This window comes from Apis florea, unplaced genomic scaffold (assembly GCF_048593485.1).
Source record: "Apis florea isolate Af1SG1 unplaced genomic scaffold, ASM4859348v1 contig_1914_pilon, whole genome shotgun sequence".
Classification (NCBI taxonomy): Eukaryota; Metazoa; Arthropoda; class Insecta; order Hymenoptera; family Apidae; genus Apis; species Apis florea.
This window is the reverse complement of record NW_028256504.1, coordinates 2,344,619-2,360,735: the sequence shown is the minus strand read 5'-3', so window position 1 is coordinate 2,360,735 and position 16,117 is coordinate 2,344,619. Positions and strand designations below refer to the sequence as shown.

Below are 16,117 nucleotides of genomic sequence, written 5' to 3'. Positions count from 1 at the left end.
GATTAATTCTCAATTCTGCATTCTTTCTATCGTAAATACAATTTTACTTGTAAACGTATATTTTAGTTTTTAAAAAGAAAAGAAAAGAGCGGAGATAAAATAAGTACGCACTTTCGAAAAGTTTCAGGATATGCAACTTTTGAAAATCAATTTCTAGTGACAAATAAATAGAATTCTTAGAGTTTTTCACCCTAGAATAAAAATCCCTATTTTTCTTTCATTCGTGGCTATCGAGTTGCTTCGTTGTTTATTTCACGTACGTATGAGCTATAATCATAACTGGTTGGCATTTTCTTTTCGTATTGCCGGAAACGGCGAGCTCGCGTTTGGTTAACGATAAATGATCTTGATCATAATTAAAACTCTTCGCTAATAGCCTCTTATCGGTATTAACCGCGTGAAAGTTGCTTCTCCTTGTAAAATATCCAGTCGATTTAATTACGATACACTATGCTTGTTCATCGGCGAAACACGAAGATTAACGTCACGTGCGAATGTTAGGTGAATCGTGACCAAGGAGGAAACGGGTGTTGGAATAAGTTATTTATTTAGATAACACACAATTTTTGTGTGCGATGTAACAAAAGTATTACGGATTTAGAATTATAGGGAGAAGGAAAAAAAAATAAATAAATAAAATAAATAAAAGATATAAAATTTAAGTATTCGTAATAAGTATACTCTCGAGTCCATTTGCATGTTTGCATATGCAATGTGGATGAATTAATGATTGAGTTAGAAACGTATATTTAATTCTGAATTTGTTTGGAATTTTTAACGTATATTAATAATTAATTTAGGAAACAATTGTTGGATCGATGAAGTAGAGATGTTAAATTTTGAATTTTTAATACAGTAAAATTTGTAAAAATTGAAATGATTAAATTATAAAATTTAGAAGTTCCTCGAAAATTCTTTCTGTTTAAATATTTAAATAACATCGGCTTTCCTCGAATAAGAGAGAATTAAAAAAAAAATGTTTATACTTGTATTTGTACTTTCCTGAGAAAATAATAATTTCGAATCTTTCCTTGAAAGTTTATAGTCTTTTTAATTAATCGTCTAACAATTAAACGAAAAATATGAAAGTACATTAACAAAAAAGAAAGCAAGTTTCCAAAGAATTTTCTACACTACGTCGAACCATCGATATACCATCTCTAATATTATTATACAATATAACGTTTGCGATGCATGCTGTTTCGTGAAAGGTTGAAAATTATTATTTTTTTTTTTTTTTTAAGGAAGAGTGCAATAAATTTCTTCCAAGAATAACAAAACTACTCTCACTCTTTATTTCCGTGTAAACGGCACGCTATTATCAGTCATTTCGTTTAACAGTGAAAGTTTTCCCTTGTTTGATCGGTAATACGAATCTCCATTACTTAAACTCATAACTAAATTTATTCTAACTGAATTGCGGAATAATAAGAGGAATAAAATAAATTGGTAACGAAAATTTACGACTGATTCGTTAATAAATATCTATTATAAATTCCGAGTAACATAAAATGTTACGGTTTAAAACAAAATTGCAACATTGTTTTCATAATGACATTATTGGCAGTTCGATACTTTTATTATTGTTCATAAAATTTTATGTCAATTGTGCAACAGTTTCTTTAATATTTTTCTAAGATACATCTGGATTTAAACGATTATAATACGGGAGGATTAATGGAGTTGATAGACGAGATAAAATAAAATAATAAAATGGAAATTAATTTTGCAGTTGCACGATGTTTTCTTGATTATGGAATAAGTACATTAGAATCTTGGATTCTCGTATGCTTTCATGCTTTTTGTACGATATTCAATAAAGCTAAAATATTATTAAATTAATATTCAGATATATATATTCTGAATAATAAACCGATACTTTCTTGTAAATATATGTCGATTAATGGTAACGATCGATACATAAAATAACATTGTGTCTTTCAAATAAATCTTTTCTTTTACTTTATTATTGGCACGCGTGAAAACTTCTAGAAACTTTCCAGTTCGACAGCAAAAATCTTTTCACTCGATCGTTAGAAAACGATGCTATTTACTTTTTCATGCATATCAATTTACGATATCAATTCGATTAGATATTTTGAATATATATAAACATATTACTCGAAGAATTCAAGTTTTTAAGAACTGCCAAGTTAAATTACAATTTTTGCAATTACATAAATATTATTAAATGTACAAGTATCTTTGGCAAAATTGAAAATATTCTTTGGAAATATTGCAATTATGTCTATGACTTTCAAAGTCAACTCTATTTATTACTAATCAATTTTCACAACGATGAATTTTCTGTATTAACTCAAACTTCTCTTAGAAAGTTTCAAATTTCAAATTTGAAAATTTTAATTGCTTCGATAATGTTTCAATTTTTCAATATACACGAGTATCCATCAAATTTCACGAGGATTATATTCTAAGGATAAAATGTACAAGATGGCGTGAAAGTGTCGATAACTACTTCATCAATCGCCTTCGATTTCCGAATTGTGCGAAAAATTTTCACTCGCTAAAGCGTCGTTATTGGTTGCTCCCGTAATTGGTTGTTTATCGATAGAAAGCCGAGGGAGATCGCGTCATTGAAATGAAAGTGGCGTTCCATCGCGTTGCAGGGATTAAACTTTGTGTTTACGCTTCCTGACCATTTTCACCAACGATTCATCAAAATGATTCATTCCTTAGTCTGATTTGGTATTTGGAATTCTTTTTTCTGATTATCGTATTGTTGGATATTGTTGGTTTGATTTTTTTTAACTCTATTCATAACTATTTGTTTGTTTATTTATCGGAAAAAATTTTTTACGTACTTATTATCTCTGTAAATTATGATATTTTTAATAAATGGGATTAAATAAAATGAAAATTTGTTTGATTAAAATTTGTTGTGATTAAATATATAATCATTCATTAGATCAAATATTAGATAAAAGAAGGTTCAGAATTTTGGAATGAAATTCTGCTCCTAATATTGTTACTTACCGCAACATGGTTTACCAAAGTCAAGTCGTACCAATTGCACCATATAGGGTTCAAGCAGGTTCACGTACCACCAGGGTCTGTGCTCTGGTCTCGTAAGGGTGCAAGTTTGAGGGGTGTAAATCTGTCCACTGCTGCCATCCACCGCACGCTGTGGAATTCCACCCTCCGAGGTGCTCGATTGCATAGGAGCTTTGCCTCCGGCAACATTTAAAACTGTAATTTAAAAAAAGAAATTAGAAATATGAATATAGAAAATCTTAGATTTTCACTTAAACTTAAGTTATATAAAGAGGAAACTTTGTAAAATTAAAGAGAAAAATACTACTTATCCCAGAAAATATTCCAGAAGATATTGAGAAAAATATTAATTAATTATTTTCATTATATTTGACGTGAAATTTTACGCGCAATTTATTAAGGGGTTAAAATTTCGTATTCAGAGCGAAACGAGTTTGAGAAATTCCTTTCGAGATTTCCATCGAGGTGATGACGAAATAAACCGCAAGACACGCGACAGCCAGATTAGTCTTTTCTTGCGCATCCCTTGTGCGGTTTCTTGCATTCCTAGATACCAAGTGCACAACACGATGCATCGCACACGACGTGCCCCGCCCCAATTGCGGTACTTGCCACACGTGCTCATAATGTGCAAAACGTCGTTACATTAACTCGTATGCTATTATAGTTATTAGAGACTATAACTATCTTGAAACTGGTTATACCAGATTTCGATCCCTTGACAATTATCGTCGATTAGGACGTTTATTCGTTGCATTAAATACGTATAAGATAATTGTGAACATAACTCAATTAAAATTAAGATTTATAGTCGAAGGATTCGAAAGCTCAATCAGTATAAATCATGCTTTTTTGAAAATTATCTATTTGTTTGAATTTTTTACTGATTTATTTCGATAATTTAGCAACGAAAAGTTTTAAATTTGTAATTGATTATCGTTCTTCCGTCATGTAGATAATTTAATATATATATTGTTGTAAACTTTTTACCTGGAAAGACAATAATTCAAGATATATTTATTTGAATAAAATGTAATTTTGATCGAGAAAAAAGCGTATAAAATAATTTAAATAAAAATATCTAATGAGAAATTAAAATTGAGATTGAAATTCTTGTAAATAATAATTCGATAATTAAATTCCGTAAAGTAAAGCAAGAATATCGAAAGTAAAGTAAAAACATAAAGAATCACCTTTCTCGCAATCTCATGTCCTGATTTACTTAAGATTATTAATTAGAACGTTCCACATATTAACGAGCATTATATTAAATTATATATTCATTTATATTTGACACCCTTTACACATTCTACGTTATTCTTTAAGAAGTCTCAACAATTAACACTATTCCGATAAATCTAATTACAAAATTGATTCACTACATCTATTACCAATCATCAAATACTATAAATAATATCGTATATATTATATTACATCAACCTTGTATAAAACAGTTTGCAATATTCAATAATTAGCACAATGGCAATCATAAAGCTGACTCACCATAAATTATTGATTCAATGATATCCTATTTCCACTCAACTTCATCGAAAAGACTTTGAAGACATCATGATATATCACACACAAATAATTAGTGGTATTCTATTTAATAATCGGTACAACTTCAACGAGATAATCTTCCATTTTTCAATTTTCGAACTTTATCAATTTACAAAATTGAAAATTACACTATATCGATTCATAAAATTATATTATACTTCATACAAAAACATTCGTATGAAATCATGAACATAACTGCAAGGCTGATTCATATCATCGATATCCAGCCTCTGTCATAGAAGGACGAATTACTTTTCTACGAGGCTCTGAGAAAATTTACGCGCCTCATTGCCATTCCCATTGAACGAGAAGAAGGTCGGGTATCGTACGGTTGAACACTCGTTTGGCACGCAGATGTTATTCGCGAAACTTTTGTGCACGTTGCACATTCGCGAAGAAGTTACCGAGCTTGCGGTAGTTTTACTGTACCGTAACGTGAGAATTTTATCGGCGCCTAACTGGCATTGCCACGATCGCGGTTAACGCATCACTCGAAACAAGATCGCCATTTTTGCCATCTAGGTTGATGCCTGATCGAAGCGCCACTTATAACTAGCTAAGTTCTATGGATGGAAGGAAATCGTAAAGATTAAGTTTGAAAATTTTTTGATGAAAATTGGCGCGTAAAGAATCGAAGATCGAAGATCGATAGTAGATCGAATTTAATATCGATATTGGTATTTGATTATATCGCGAGATAGAATTGAGGTTAAGTTGGAACATGATGGATCATACTAAAAATTTTCTTTTCGGATAAAATAAATATAGATAGATATTATACAAAAGAAAAATAAATGAATGAAATAAACGGAATATGGATTCTATGAATGAGAAAATGTATAAGTTGAGAAAATGTACTTAAGATCGGTGTTATTTTTGTATTTATAGATAAAATTAGCAATATAAAATAGAATAAATATAATAGATACAGTTATAAATCATAATAGCGAAATATAAATAAAAATCGTGATTCCTTTCTGCAAATGAAGAACGCGTAATTGGTAAAAATTATTTTACGTGAAGCAATCGAGGTTAATCCTGATCGACCCCTATAAATCGGCGTTGCTAATTCATTCAGACGATGGGGAGAAATTATGGCCGAAGCTAATGTCACTGTGAAATCTCTTTAATAGGCAAACCTCTAATAAACGTACACGTATAGAGGCATTAGATTAATGATGCATAGTATATTAGGGAAAAAATAAGATTTTAAATATATTTATAATATTATGTTATAGAATCTATTAAAAAATTTTTTAATTACAAAAATTCTAATTTGAAAAAATTGACAAAAATCTACTCGATATTCGAACAATTCTATAAGTTTCAAAATCGAGATCGTTCAAACTTGAGAAAACATGTATGTTACTTCATGATTATGAGAATGATGAGAGTAGATAGTACTATATAATAGAGAGTACTGTTTCAACATTGTCTTATTTTTTAAAAATTCACGAGTACGATCTGTAAAGCCACGACCTTAAAAATATATATACTTGCAGAACAATTGGAAGATATACGAATGAGACAGCAAAAGCATTGTGCGGAGGACATTAGCGAGGGGACAAGTCTGTTATAACGTTACATTGTGCACACCGTACAAACCATATATTCTATCTTTCTAACTGTTCAATTTCTGAGGATGTTTCGAATAAAAAGCTGTGACTTATATCCTAATTATATCTACAGTTATTGGATAAGGATTAGTCGAATAGTGTTTCATCATGTAAGATTGAACGATAAATTATTCAAGATTTACGAATATTTCTATAAATGTATAGTAAATACTTTTATGACTCGATACGATGGAATTTTAAGATAAGATTATAAGATCATCAGATTACAGTGATCAAAAGTCATAAAAGGAAATTTTACTTGCTTTTATGGTAAAAAGACATTAAACATTCTCCTTGGACTAAATTCAATCATTGTAAATGGTACATTTTACACGTACAAACATCAACATCTACGTTTCACAAAATCCTCATAATACTATATACGGATTATGCACATAATTATATATAGATATAATTATGTATTGTATTTAAAAAGAATTTTATCGAATACAAAAGAAATTCAAAGTTCCACAGCATTTAAAAAATACACCTAATCATAAATATTGATTATTATTCTATCAAGTGAAAAATTTTGAATATTCAAATAGAAAATCGAAGCCAAGAAATTCAAACTTCTAAAGCATTGGAAAGATTTCTAAAAAAGGTATCTGATTCCAAAATCGATTTATATTCTAGAATGATTGTAAGTAGACTACATTGACTATCAGAGGATTACGTGATGAAAATATCAATATTTTCTCAAGCAAAGACACAATGTGAATATTCCCAAAGCAGGAAATCAAGAAATACGAACTTTCAATTTAAAAAGCCAATTGAATAAAATCACTTATATTCAAATATAAGAAAATGACAACTTTTTACTATAAAATTCAAACTCTGACTCAAATTCTGACTCTGAATAAGCTATTCTTACATCCTACATTGACTTAACATATTAGAGCATATAGGTGTGTACTATGTATATATAAACATAACCTAGTCGTACCTACCTCGAGCAAAGAAAACCGTGAATATGCGAAGAAGGAAAAGAAGCCAAGATCACGAAGCCAAAGAATTCGAACTTCGAAAGCATTCGAACAGTTTTTAAATAGCTTTTAAAAAAAAAATTATCCGATTACAAAGTCGAGATACGTTCTATCCAATAAAATGCAGATAGACTACACAGAGAACGTGTAATTGATGCGTTCTCGACCTAAACCTACATACCGACTCCTTTCAGTTATACCCGTTCCCACACACGCTCTCGACACACACGTGGATACGTCATAATTTACAGTTACTTCTTAGACGGATTATTACGAAAGGTTTCGATATATCTATTCAAACACGTTGGATCGAGCAAAAAGAGAGACGAGTTTCACCACGTGCTGGTATAGTTATCGACCAAGACCGGAACAAAGGAAAGCGGTTTCTCGTTATTAAGATTGTAGTTTTGCGAATTTTTTTTTTATTGCAACAACATAGTTGACAATATATGATTTTAAGGAAACGATCGAGTATTTTTCTTTAAAGTATATATTTTTTTTATGTAGAAATTGTTTAAAGAAAATTAAAAGGCAAAATAAGAGAAGAAGTTATTGAAAATCGATGAAAATATTCTTGATAACTAGAAAACGAAGCTTCCAATTTTTTTTATTCTTAATTTTTTATTTATTTGCTTCGAAACTTTTTGATTTATTTCGGCCTTACTTCTATAAATTTTTAAATTAACACGAGTACATATATATATATATTATTATTTCAACATTTTAAACGCAAAACATGTATCTATGTACATAGGTGCATTATTTGAATATTTATAAGTATGACTAACGATTGGAATACAGATACAAGTGATTTACATGCTAAGAAGCGTTGAAGCGATTAAACCGTAATTGGTCGATTGTAATAGTTCAATTTTAGCACGTTATTGCCAGTTAGTGGTCACGCATATGCATGCGAAGCTATTTTCTATTTCTATGCACGGAACAATGTTAAAGGTGGAGAATGTTAATCGTAAGTATTTGCATATCATTGAAACTCTAATTAAGATCAAAATAATCGTATATATATATGTGTATTTTTTCCAAGAAATTTTAAATCGCTTCTTGCATTATAATTTGCTTAATTTGTAAAAGATATAAAATGATCAAATATCATTTTTAATTCTACATTCGTAAAAAAAATTATATTAAAAAAAAAATGATCTCGCATTTGCAACTGCGAAAATGCTAACTGCGTTTTACATTACATTCGTAGAAAGTATCGAACGAGTTCATCATCGTGCCAGTCATAAATACGAGTTTACGATCTCTCCGAGAAGAAAAGAATTTGCAAAAGCACAAACGGTGTTTAACTCTCATCGGGGAGCTTTGAAGACGATGATTAGAACCTTTACGGATGGAAAAATCGAAAGAAAACAAGTGAAAGTTGGTGTAAAAATTATGCGGTGCGCACTTGGCGGATGCAAAAAAAAAAAAAAAAAAAGGAACGCGATTTTACTCGATAACTAGAAACGAGATCATCGATGCATCCGCTTCGTTGGAACTGCATTTTCCAGGAACGATTATAGCATGCGTTTCGAGACGGATTTAAAAAAGGTATTCACTTTTCCCCTCTTTCTTTCTTCTTAGAAATTATTTATAATTAATCGATCTATTTGTGCACATTTTTTTAAGGACCAAACTTTTTAAATAAAAATCAATGAAAATGGCTCACTTACCAAGGAAATTTTTCATCTTATCTTTACACCATCATTCAACTATGAGCATATAGCAATTATGTACGTCTCGAAGAAACGTCTCGAAATTTTTTGATCTCGATGACTGATTAAAACTTGGGAATCACTGTATCACAGAATGGAACAGTATCTTTTTTTCCCTGCCCCCCATCCTTTTATTTACACTCGGTAATTAAAATTACGGTAAATAAACGCGATTACGTATCCAGGCAGCAGTGAACGGCGTACAAGTTTACCTTCGAAAAGTCAAGTTCACGCATAAGTGCGTAAGTGGCAATCCGCTGTCGAGGCTGGCAGAAAATTACGAGAAAACGCTTACCGACACTGCGAAATCTCTGCCTGCTTGTTTATTCATGAAATCAGTCCATGTCAAATTATAATATATTATATGAATTATAATAGCAACCGATCCCGAGCATGTATATATTCCCGAGAAAAGAGAAAAATTGCAAAATGTGATTTGTTCGTTGCACAAATAAGAATGATGATAACAGTTGTTTAATACTGTTATGTTGTAAAATTGTATAAAATATTCTTAACCAGTATGTAGAACAATCTAAGCAATATATTGTATAATTTTATTATTACGTCGTTTACAAAATATTTCTATTATTTCTTTATTTTTTTTTTTTTTTTTATCCATTCGAAAATCAATCGAAACTTTCGGATTAAACGAAGTTGAAAGATCGAAAATCTTCATGCTCCAATTTTTATGAACATCGTTGAGTGAGTAAGTTTTAAATACCGCTTCATTGGCTGTTCAGGTCTGTTGGTTGAAATCAAACAAAGTGGTACGGTTTCTCTCGAGCGATCGAAACACCTCTTCGAAATTACTTGGAAAACTTGGGAAATTAAAATATTCACAATTCGGCGAATTTTCCAACCGATGTGTCAGGATTTTTGGATAATTAATTTAATTTTTTTTATAGGAATTTGTTCATCTTTAAAAGTTCCTTTTTTTTAGTTTTTCATTGGAAAGGAAAAAATTTTACTATTGCAATATATTCAGAAAAAAAATTTGAAAAACATTTAATTTTTCTAATTTCCCTCATTTTATACGGACATTGAAGGATCGTAAATAATTCGAATATTAGTAAAAGAAAACAGCAAAACTGAAAAGCATTTTTATCATATTTCAAATAAGGAAGTGTCCATTAGTAAAACGATAAAATTCAATGCCATTATTTCCATTGAATAAATATAAAATTTAATATTATTCCTCGAGTGAAAAAATAATTTTAATTCTACAAGAATACACACGGATCCTCATCGATCGCGAATCAACCCAATATAATGCCAATAGATATCAATAGATAACGCGGCCATCATTCGCAATAATATCTTAAATAATATCTTTTATCCAGTCAAAGATCGTTACACGATAGAAGTTCAGCAACGGTAAAAGGATTGATGGGATTCGCGATGAAGCTGCTTTCCAACATACTTATACTTTATATGCTTCATCGATTACTCAAACTTTACTTACATATATATATATATACTGTATACCTCTTGGTTTATCATTTATGCTGATCGAATGGAAATTTATGTAACGTATCGATTAAAGTATACTTTGGAAGTTCTTTTTCATCTTATCGATAAATGAAAAAAAAGGGGGAGAAAAAGGTAAAAATTAACTGTTTTTCAATATACAGATACAAGATCGGTATTGGAATGTGCGTGTAATTTTTTTCAACTGCAAAAATACTTTGAATAAGGTGGAGGACAAATGTTGCAATCGTTCCACCGTGTCGGAATCACGTAGTTCTAATTCGACGCCATGACGACCCAGTTCTCGGATATTTTATGCCGTTTCTTTGGATTGTCGGTTACATCTCGTACGATTTGAGTCGTATTAAAGATAAAAATAAAATTAATAAGAGTATATATATATATATATATATTGCTCAAACTTTTGATTTATTGTTATAAGTAACTTATTTTTATCGTTCATGAAATTTTCTTCAATCGTTTGGATAATATTTAATATTTTTATCCTCTCTAAAGTTCATTCACAGCTATTATTTTTGTTGTTATTGGACAAGACGAATTCATTTCGTCATAGATGATAACTGTTTGTGCAATAAAATTCCAAAAAAAAAAAAAAAAAAATCTCTTTCAAGTAAGGAGGCAAAAAAGAATCAGATTAAGCGAGAAGATTAAAGTGATTGATATTACTTTAGAAGAGAAAAAAAAAAAAAACTCAAATGCCATCGTTTCTTTTTTTTTTTTCTTACTTTACTCGTTTCCTTCCATCCATTTTTCAATCATTCATCGATTCAATTCTAAGATGAAATTTTAATCACAATTTTTAATTACTTCAAATAAATTTATAAGCTGTATCGAATTCGAGCGAAGGGTTGATCTCGAGAGATCGGAATGTTAAAGGAGGAAATAAATTCGAGGTGGGCCAGGAAGGACAGATCCTATGCGAGGAATGCGCGCCAGGTTGAGAAGGCCGCGGGCGTTGTTAGGAGGTAACAGGTTCAGACTTAACGGTGTAAGGCCCCCACTATCTTTCCCATTTCTTTTACTGTCTCCTCGGTCAAGGACACCCTGAATCAGGTCACTTGCCTCCCGAAAACTTTTCGTACCGACGATTCATACGTACGTTCTCCTTGTAGAATTATTTTTGAATTGAAAAGAAAAAAAAAAATTTCAAAAAGCATCAAATTCTAATTTTAATTTTGATTTTTAAATTTCAGAATTATTCTTGTTGACAGTAATTTAATATTGTATTAATTGCTTCCTAACACTGAAATCTAACGTTTCGTTTGAATTTTTTTTTTCTTTTTTTTTTTTTTGCTTGACAATTATTATTATGCTGCGAAGGTACGGCGTCGTAAATATCAATTCGTTATTTGATAAAACAGGCGTGACCGGAAATACGTATACAAGTTTCCTTGGAACGTGAAACTTTCTCTTAAACCTACATCCGCAAACGTATTTGCTCTCCCCCCCCTCCCCCTCCCCCTCCCCCGATCACATACCAACACCTTTTGTCCAACAATTCTTTTGTCAGCGCAATCTTGTGTCTTTTACATACAATATTCCTTTCTCAATTGCCATTCAAATCCTCCGATACAACCTATTCACCTTCGAACGTGAGAATTATAATAATACAAAAGAATACGGGCAAAAATCAAAGGATAAAAATTGAACGATATTTAACTCTACTCTTTAATATTGCTTAATTTGGAACTTGATTGAAATTAGTTATTAAAATCACTTTATAAATATACTTTCCATTTTGTGTTCGAAAATTTTATAATAAAAACTTACCGCAAAATGGCACTCCTTCCGGTGTCCAAGAGCCATCAACTTGGCACTGCCTTCGCGCAGGGCCGAGGAGCTCGAAGCCTCGTTCGCAGGAATACGTGGCCACGGTGCCCTCGAGCAGCACCGTGTCCTTTAGAAGGGCATCCTCCTCATCTATAACATCCTCGGCACTTGCACCCGTGAACCGGACGCTACTATGCGCTGGGGCCCCAGGGTAGCCGCATCCGGCACCGTCGCAACCTGTAAACCGACAAAGATGTCATCATTATCGAGTAACCGGTGCCATTTATCAAGCTTTAACGCGCTAAACATCGGCATAACAACTAATAATAATAATGATCGTGTAGTTGGACAGTTTCAATCGTGTTCGAGCCTCGATCGATAATGTAGAGTTATAAGAAAACCACTTGTTCTTGTTTAATTTTTATAAATGTTATGCATGATACACTTGGATATATTGCCTCGATAATTGTAGTGGAACGCCGCAGTTTGAAGTGATAAACGAGGTTTTACCTCATGATCAATCGTTTAATTATCGTCGTAGAAGCATAAGAAGACATAAGAAACTATGTAATTGATTGAATAGCTTGAAATATTGGACCATTAAACAATGGCCTGGATCGTTCGAACTGATCCATGCCGCCGCTGATACATTTCACAAATAATTTCTCTATTTTGCTTGTTGAAACGAAATATTCGAAGAAAGAAGTAATTATATCGCATTGAAAAAACGTTTAAATGAAAGAAACTCTTATACATTACATAAAAACATAATGAAAATCGGCAAAACAAGCGACCAGTGTCTTCGATCGATCTTTGATTCTAATTGCGTAAAGCGAACGGAAAGAGGCAAAACGCAAGGGGGGAAAAAGACTGAATCGGTGAGCTGAATGTCTATTCGTGTTCACGAAGGCGACGAGGCTGGCCATTGAAATCATCGAGTTGAAAACTCCAACGCTCGATGAGGCAACGTCCCGGTTTACAATGACTTTAATGCAGCTCGTGCGTGATGACGTGAGTTGCATGTCCTACCTGAGGCCAACAACATTGTGAGCCACGGTGCATACCACGTACACCGATTACCAACCGAGCAATAAAACGTTGCATTATTCGTATAATTAGTCACGAAAGATCGAAGAATTGCATTATTTTTTAGGGAAAATGTTTCGAGATAAAGTTAATATTTATTTTAACGAATATGAAAAAGAAATACATAGAAAAGTATAAAATACACGATCTAAATATGAAATTTGATTGTTATTCGAACAAACGCCGGATCTACTAGAAAATAACATAAAATGTCTGTATGTACAATCATACATAGAATATAGAAATTGTGATGAAAGATTCTTATCCAATTTTAATTATGAAATAATATGAAATAGAAATTAGAATTAAAAATTTTTATAGAAATTAACAAAATAAATAATCAATTCATTTTTTACGTCTTTCCATTCCCAATGATAATTCAAGCTTCGCTTATTTTAAAAAGAAACTTTTTCCAAGCTTTTCTCATTTTCCAATTTTTATTACCAACAAAATACCTCTCCCCCACTTAAGTCCAACTCTACCCTACCAACAACCAGTACGAAACTATTTCGAGCGAGATTCTATCACGAGGGCATCACGAGCCGTTAAATCAATAATCTTTGGTAACTAGTTGCTCGCTGGTGGGCGTAGATAAACAGAAGAAAACGCCACGGATCCGTGACGGAAACGATAATGCAAGCAACTCACATCCTGCGGCTTTCGCGCAATCACCTAGGAAGTCATCGACTGTGCCGATGTTCTACGTACTTGCACGCTCGTCGAAGGAAGAGAGGGGAGGGCGAAGAAAACCTCGCGAAATTTCACCTCGTCCGACGTGTTTGCGTAACTCGACGATTTTTCCTTCCTTTCCTCCCTCCCATCATTTTTTGTCGTCCATCCGCCATCGCCGTTCCGATCATTGAATCGAGAAGATCCGACGCGTTTGCCTTCCAACGTCGATTTGCATTCCAAACACGCGGACTCCACGCGGAAATCGGTATCGATTTCTGCTCTTTTCAGAGATCCAGACGAATTAACGTAGTCGGATTTATTTATTAGCTTAATTTACGCGCGATGGAACGGAATGGAATATATTTAGGTGAATGGAAAGTGGAGTGAATTAGACTTTAGAATTTCACTCGCTTCTTATCTTGCCTTGAAATGTATTTTATACGCTCGAGAGAGATTAAATATTTGCATAGATGCGTTGATCTTTCGTATCTTTCGATTCCGGATTAACGATGTTTCCAATTACCTTTCGACCTCGAAAAATTTGAAAGAAAATTCTTTTCACTCCCCTTTTCCTGCCTCGAGAAATTCAAATTCATGGAATTCGACAGAACGTTGAAAGAAATAACTCGATCTAATTACAAGATCTATAAAATTGTATATATATATAAAAATAATGCAAATCACGTGGTGGAGAGATTAGATTAGAACGAAAGTGGTCTGGAATAGAATAGTGTCGGTATTTAGGTTTATTGCAGGATGTTGATTATCGAAGGCGGAAAAGAAAAATGAGAGATGAGATTTATACAGATAACGGCTTCTGGCAACTCCCGAGTAACAAGGTGTTAACTGTAAAAGTGTTAACTCGACGAATTCATTTAGGAGACAATGGTGGAATGGCACGTGCGCGATGTACAATACCTTGAAACACATATTCGAGAAGATAACGGAAGTGTTGCGAAATGAATGTTCCTTTCCCGAATACGTGAAAAATAAGCCGATCAATTATCGATTTTCGATTTTTATAAACACCTTCTCGAAATCAAATTCTCTACGATTTTCCTTGCCAAAGGAACGTGCTAAAATCCAATATCTCGGTTGCATGCACCGATTCGACGCTAAAGAGGTTAAACACGCGAAATTTTTATTGGAATAATTATAGTCGACACGGAAAGTTTGTCTAAACGGCACTCCTTAACAATCCTTGGTAAACGGTTTCGACTGTACACAGAGAAATGACGACTAACGTAACGGTTCGTCGTACGCGATTTACATATTTATCAGCAAGACTTTTGTCTTCCTGCTTCGTTCCAGGAGGACGAGTTATCGAAAAAGTTGTCCGTTTCTCGACGACTTTTGCCAAACATTCGAACACAACACGTGAGCAAATAAAAAAAAAAGAAGAAGAAGAAGAAGACAAAAGTGAAACCATAACTGGAAATCTAGAATCGGCCACTGATGCAATCGGTGTTTGCTAATACGGGCGATGTTATAGCCGTGTAAGCAATGATGTCAGCCGATATAACTTTTCTTCGAAATTATCGAGCGAGCGTTGTTTTTCTAACCTCGCTATTTACGCTCGAGATGATTGATCGAACGAAATCCGATTTTAAAACTTAATAATTATCGTTACCTCGTATTTCGTAAACTGAATTTCGACTTTTGATTTCGCGATTTATTAAAAAATGTAAAAGAATGATATTATTGCCTCGATTAAAAGTCTCGATGATCGCGTATTTCTTTTCAATTCGAATCACGCGTTGATAAAAGCGAGTGTCGACGTAAGACGAGGAATAAAGTTACGTTTCTTTTTTTTTTTTTTTGTTCTGCCCCGATTTACGGCTTAACAATTACGATGATCGACCCACATCAAGCGGACGCAACGAAGCGTCGTCTTTGGAGGAAGAGTGGAAACTTTTGCGGAAAACGAGATGTCGCTCGATAATCTTCGGCAAGCATAGACCTTTGCGGAAAGAGGTCGCTTATTCACCGGTGAGCACGATGAAAAAACAGTACGATGGAAAGAGAGATAAATGAGAGAGATAAATCTTCTCAGCCGTGTTCTCTCTTCTCTTCTTAAAAAGAAAGAAGAAAAATTTCCTTCGAAAATGTGCCTTCGACAAATCGAGGTTAGAAATTTAGAATCTCAAGATAGTTTAAAATTGAGTTATTGAATATTTCATCCTTGTAAAACAGAAAATATCGTCATTCT

At 32.7% G+C, this 16,117-nt stretch overlaps 1 protein-coding gene and 2 long non-coding RNA genes across 5 annotated transcripts in view; 2 read left to right on the top strand and 1 right to left on the bottom strand.

Annotated features, from left to right (window-relative positions):
• The window catches only part of LOC100863755 (uncharacterized), a 29,618-nt gene that overhangs the window by 9,851 nt on the left and 3,650 nt on the right, over positions 1-16,117 (bottom strand). The window contains exons 2-3 of one of the 3 annotated variants that reach the window (XM_003691019.4): positions 12,151-12,387; positions 2,995-3,207 (exon numbers count right to left, since the gene is read on the bottom strand). In XM_003691019.4, coding sequence (XP_003691067.2) covers positions 2,995-3,207; positions 12,151-12,387 — 450 coding nt within the window. Of the gene's footprint in view, positions 1-2,994; positions 3,208-4,515; positions 4,652-7,138; positions 7,266-12,150; positions 12,388-16,117 lie in introns of those variants that run through there. The other 2 variants (XM_012495201.3, XM_012495200.3) reach the window with 2 other exon arrangements.
• LOC105737387 (uncharacterized) lies at positions 8,036-8,551 on the top strand. The gene is made up of 2 exons (XR_015294017.1): positions 8,036-8,128; positions 8,388-8,551. It is a non-coding gene; the product is annotated as an uncharacterized LOC105737387 (long non-coding RNA).
• LOC147658615 (uncharacterized) lies at positions 8,601-8,957 on the top strand. Its single transcript, XR_015294053.1, has 2 exons — positions 8,601-8,728; positions 8,807-8,957. It is a non-coding gene; the product is annotated as an uncharacterized LOC147658615 (long non-coding RNA).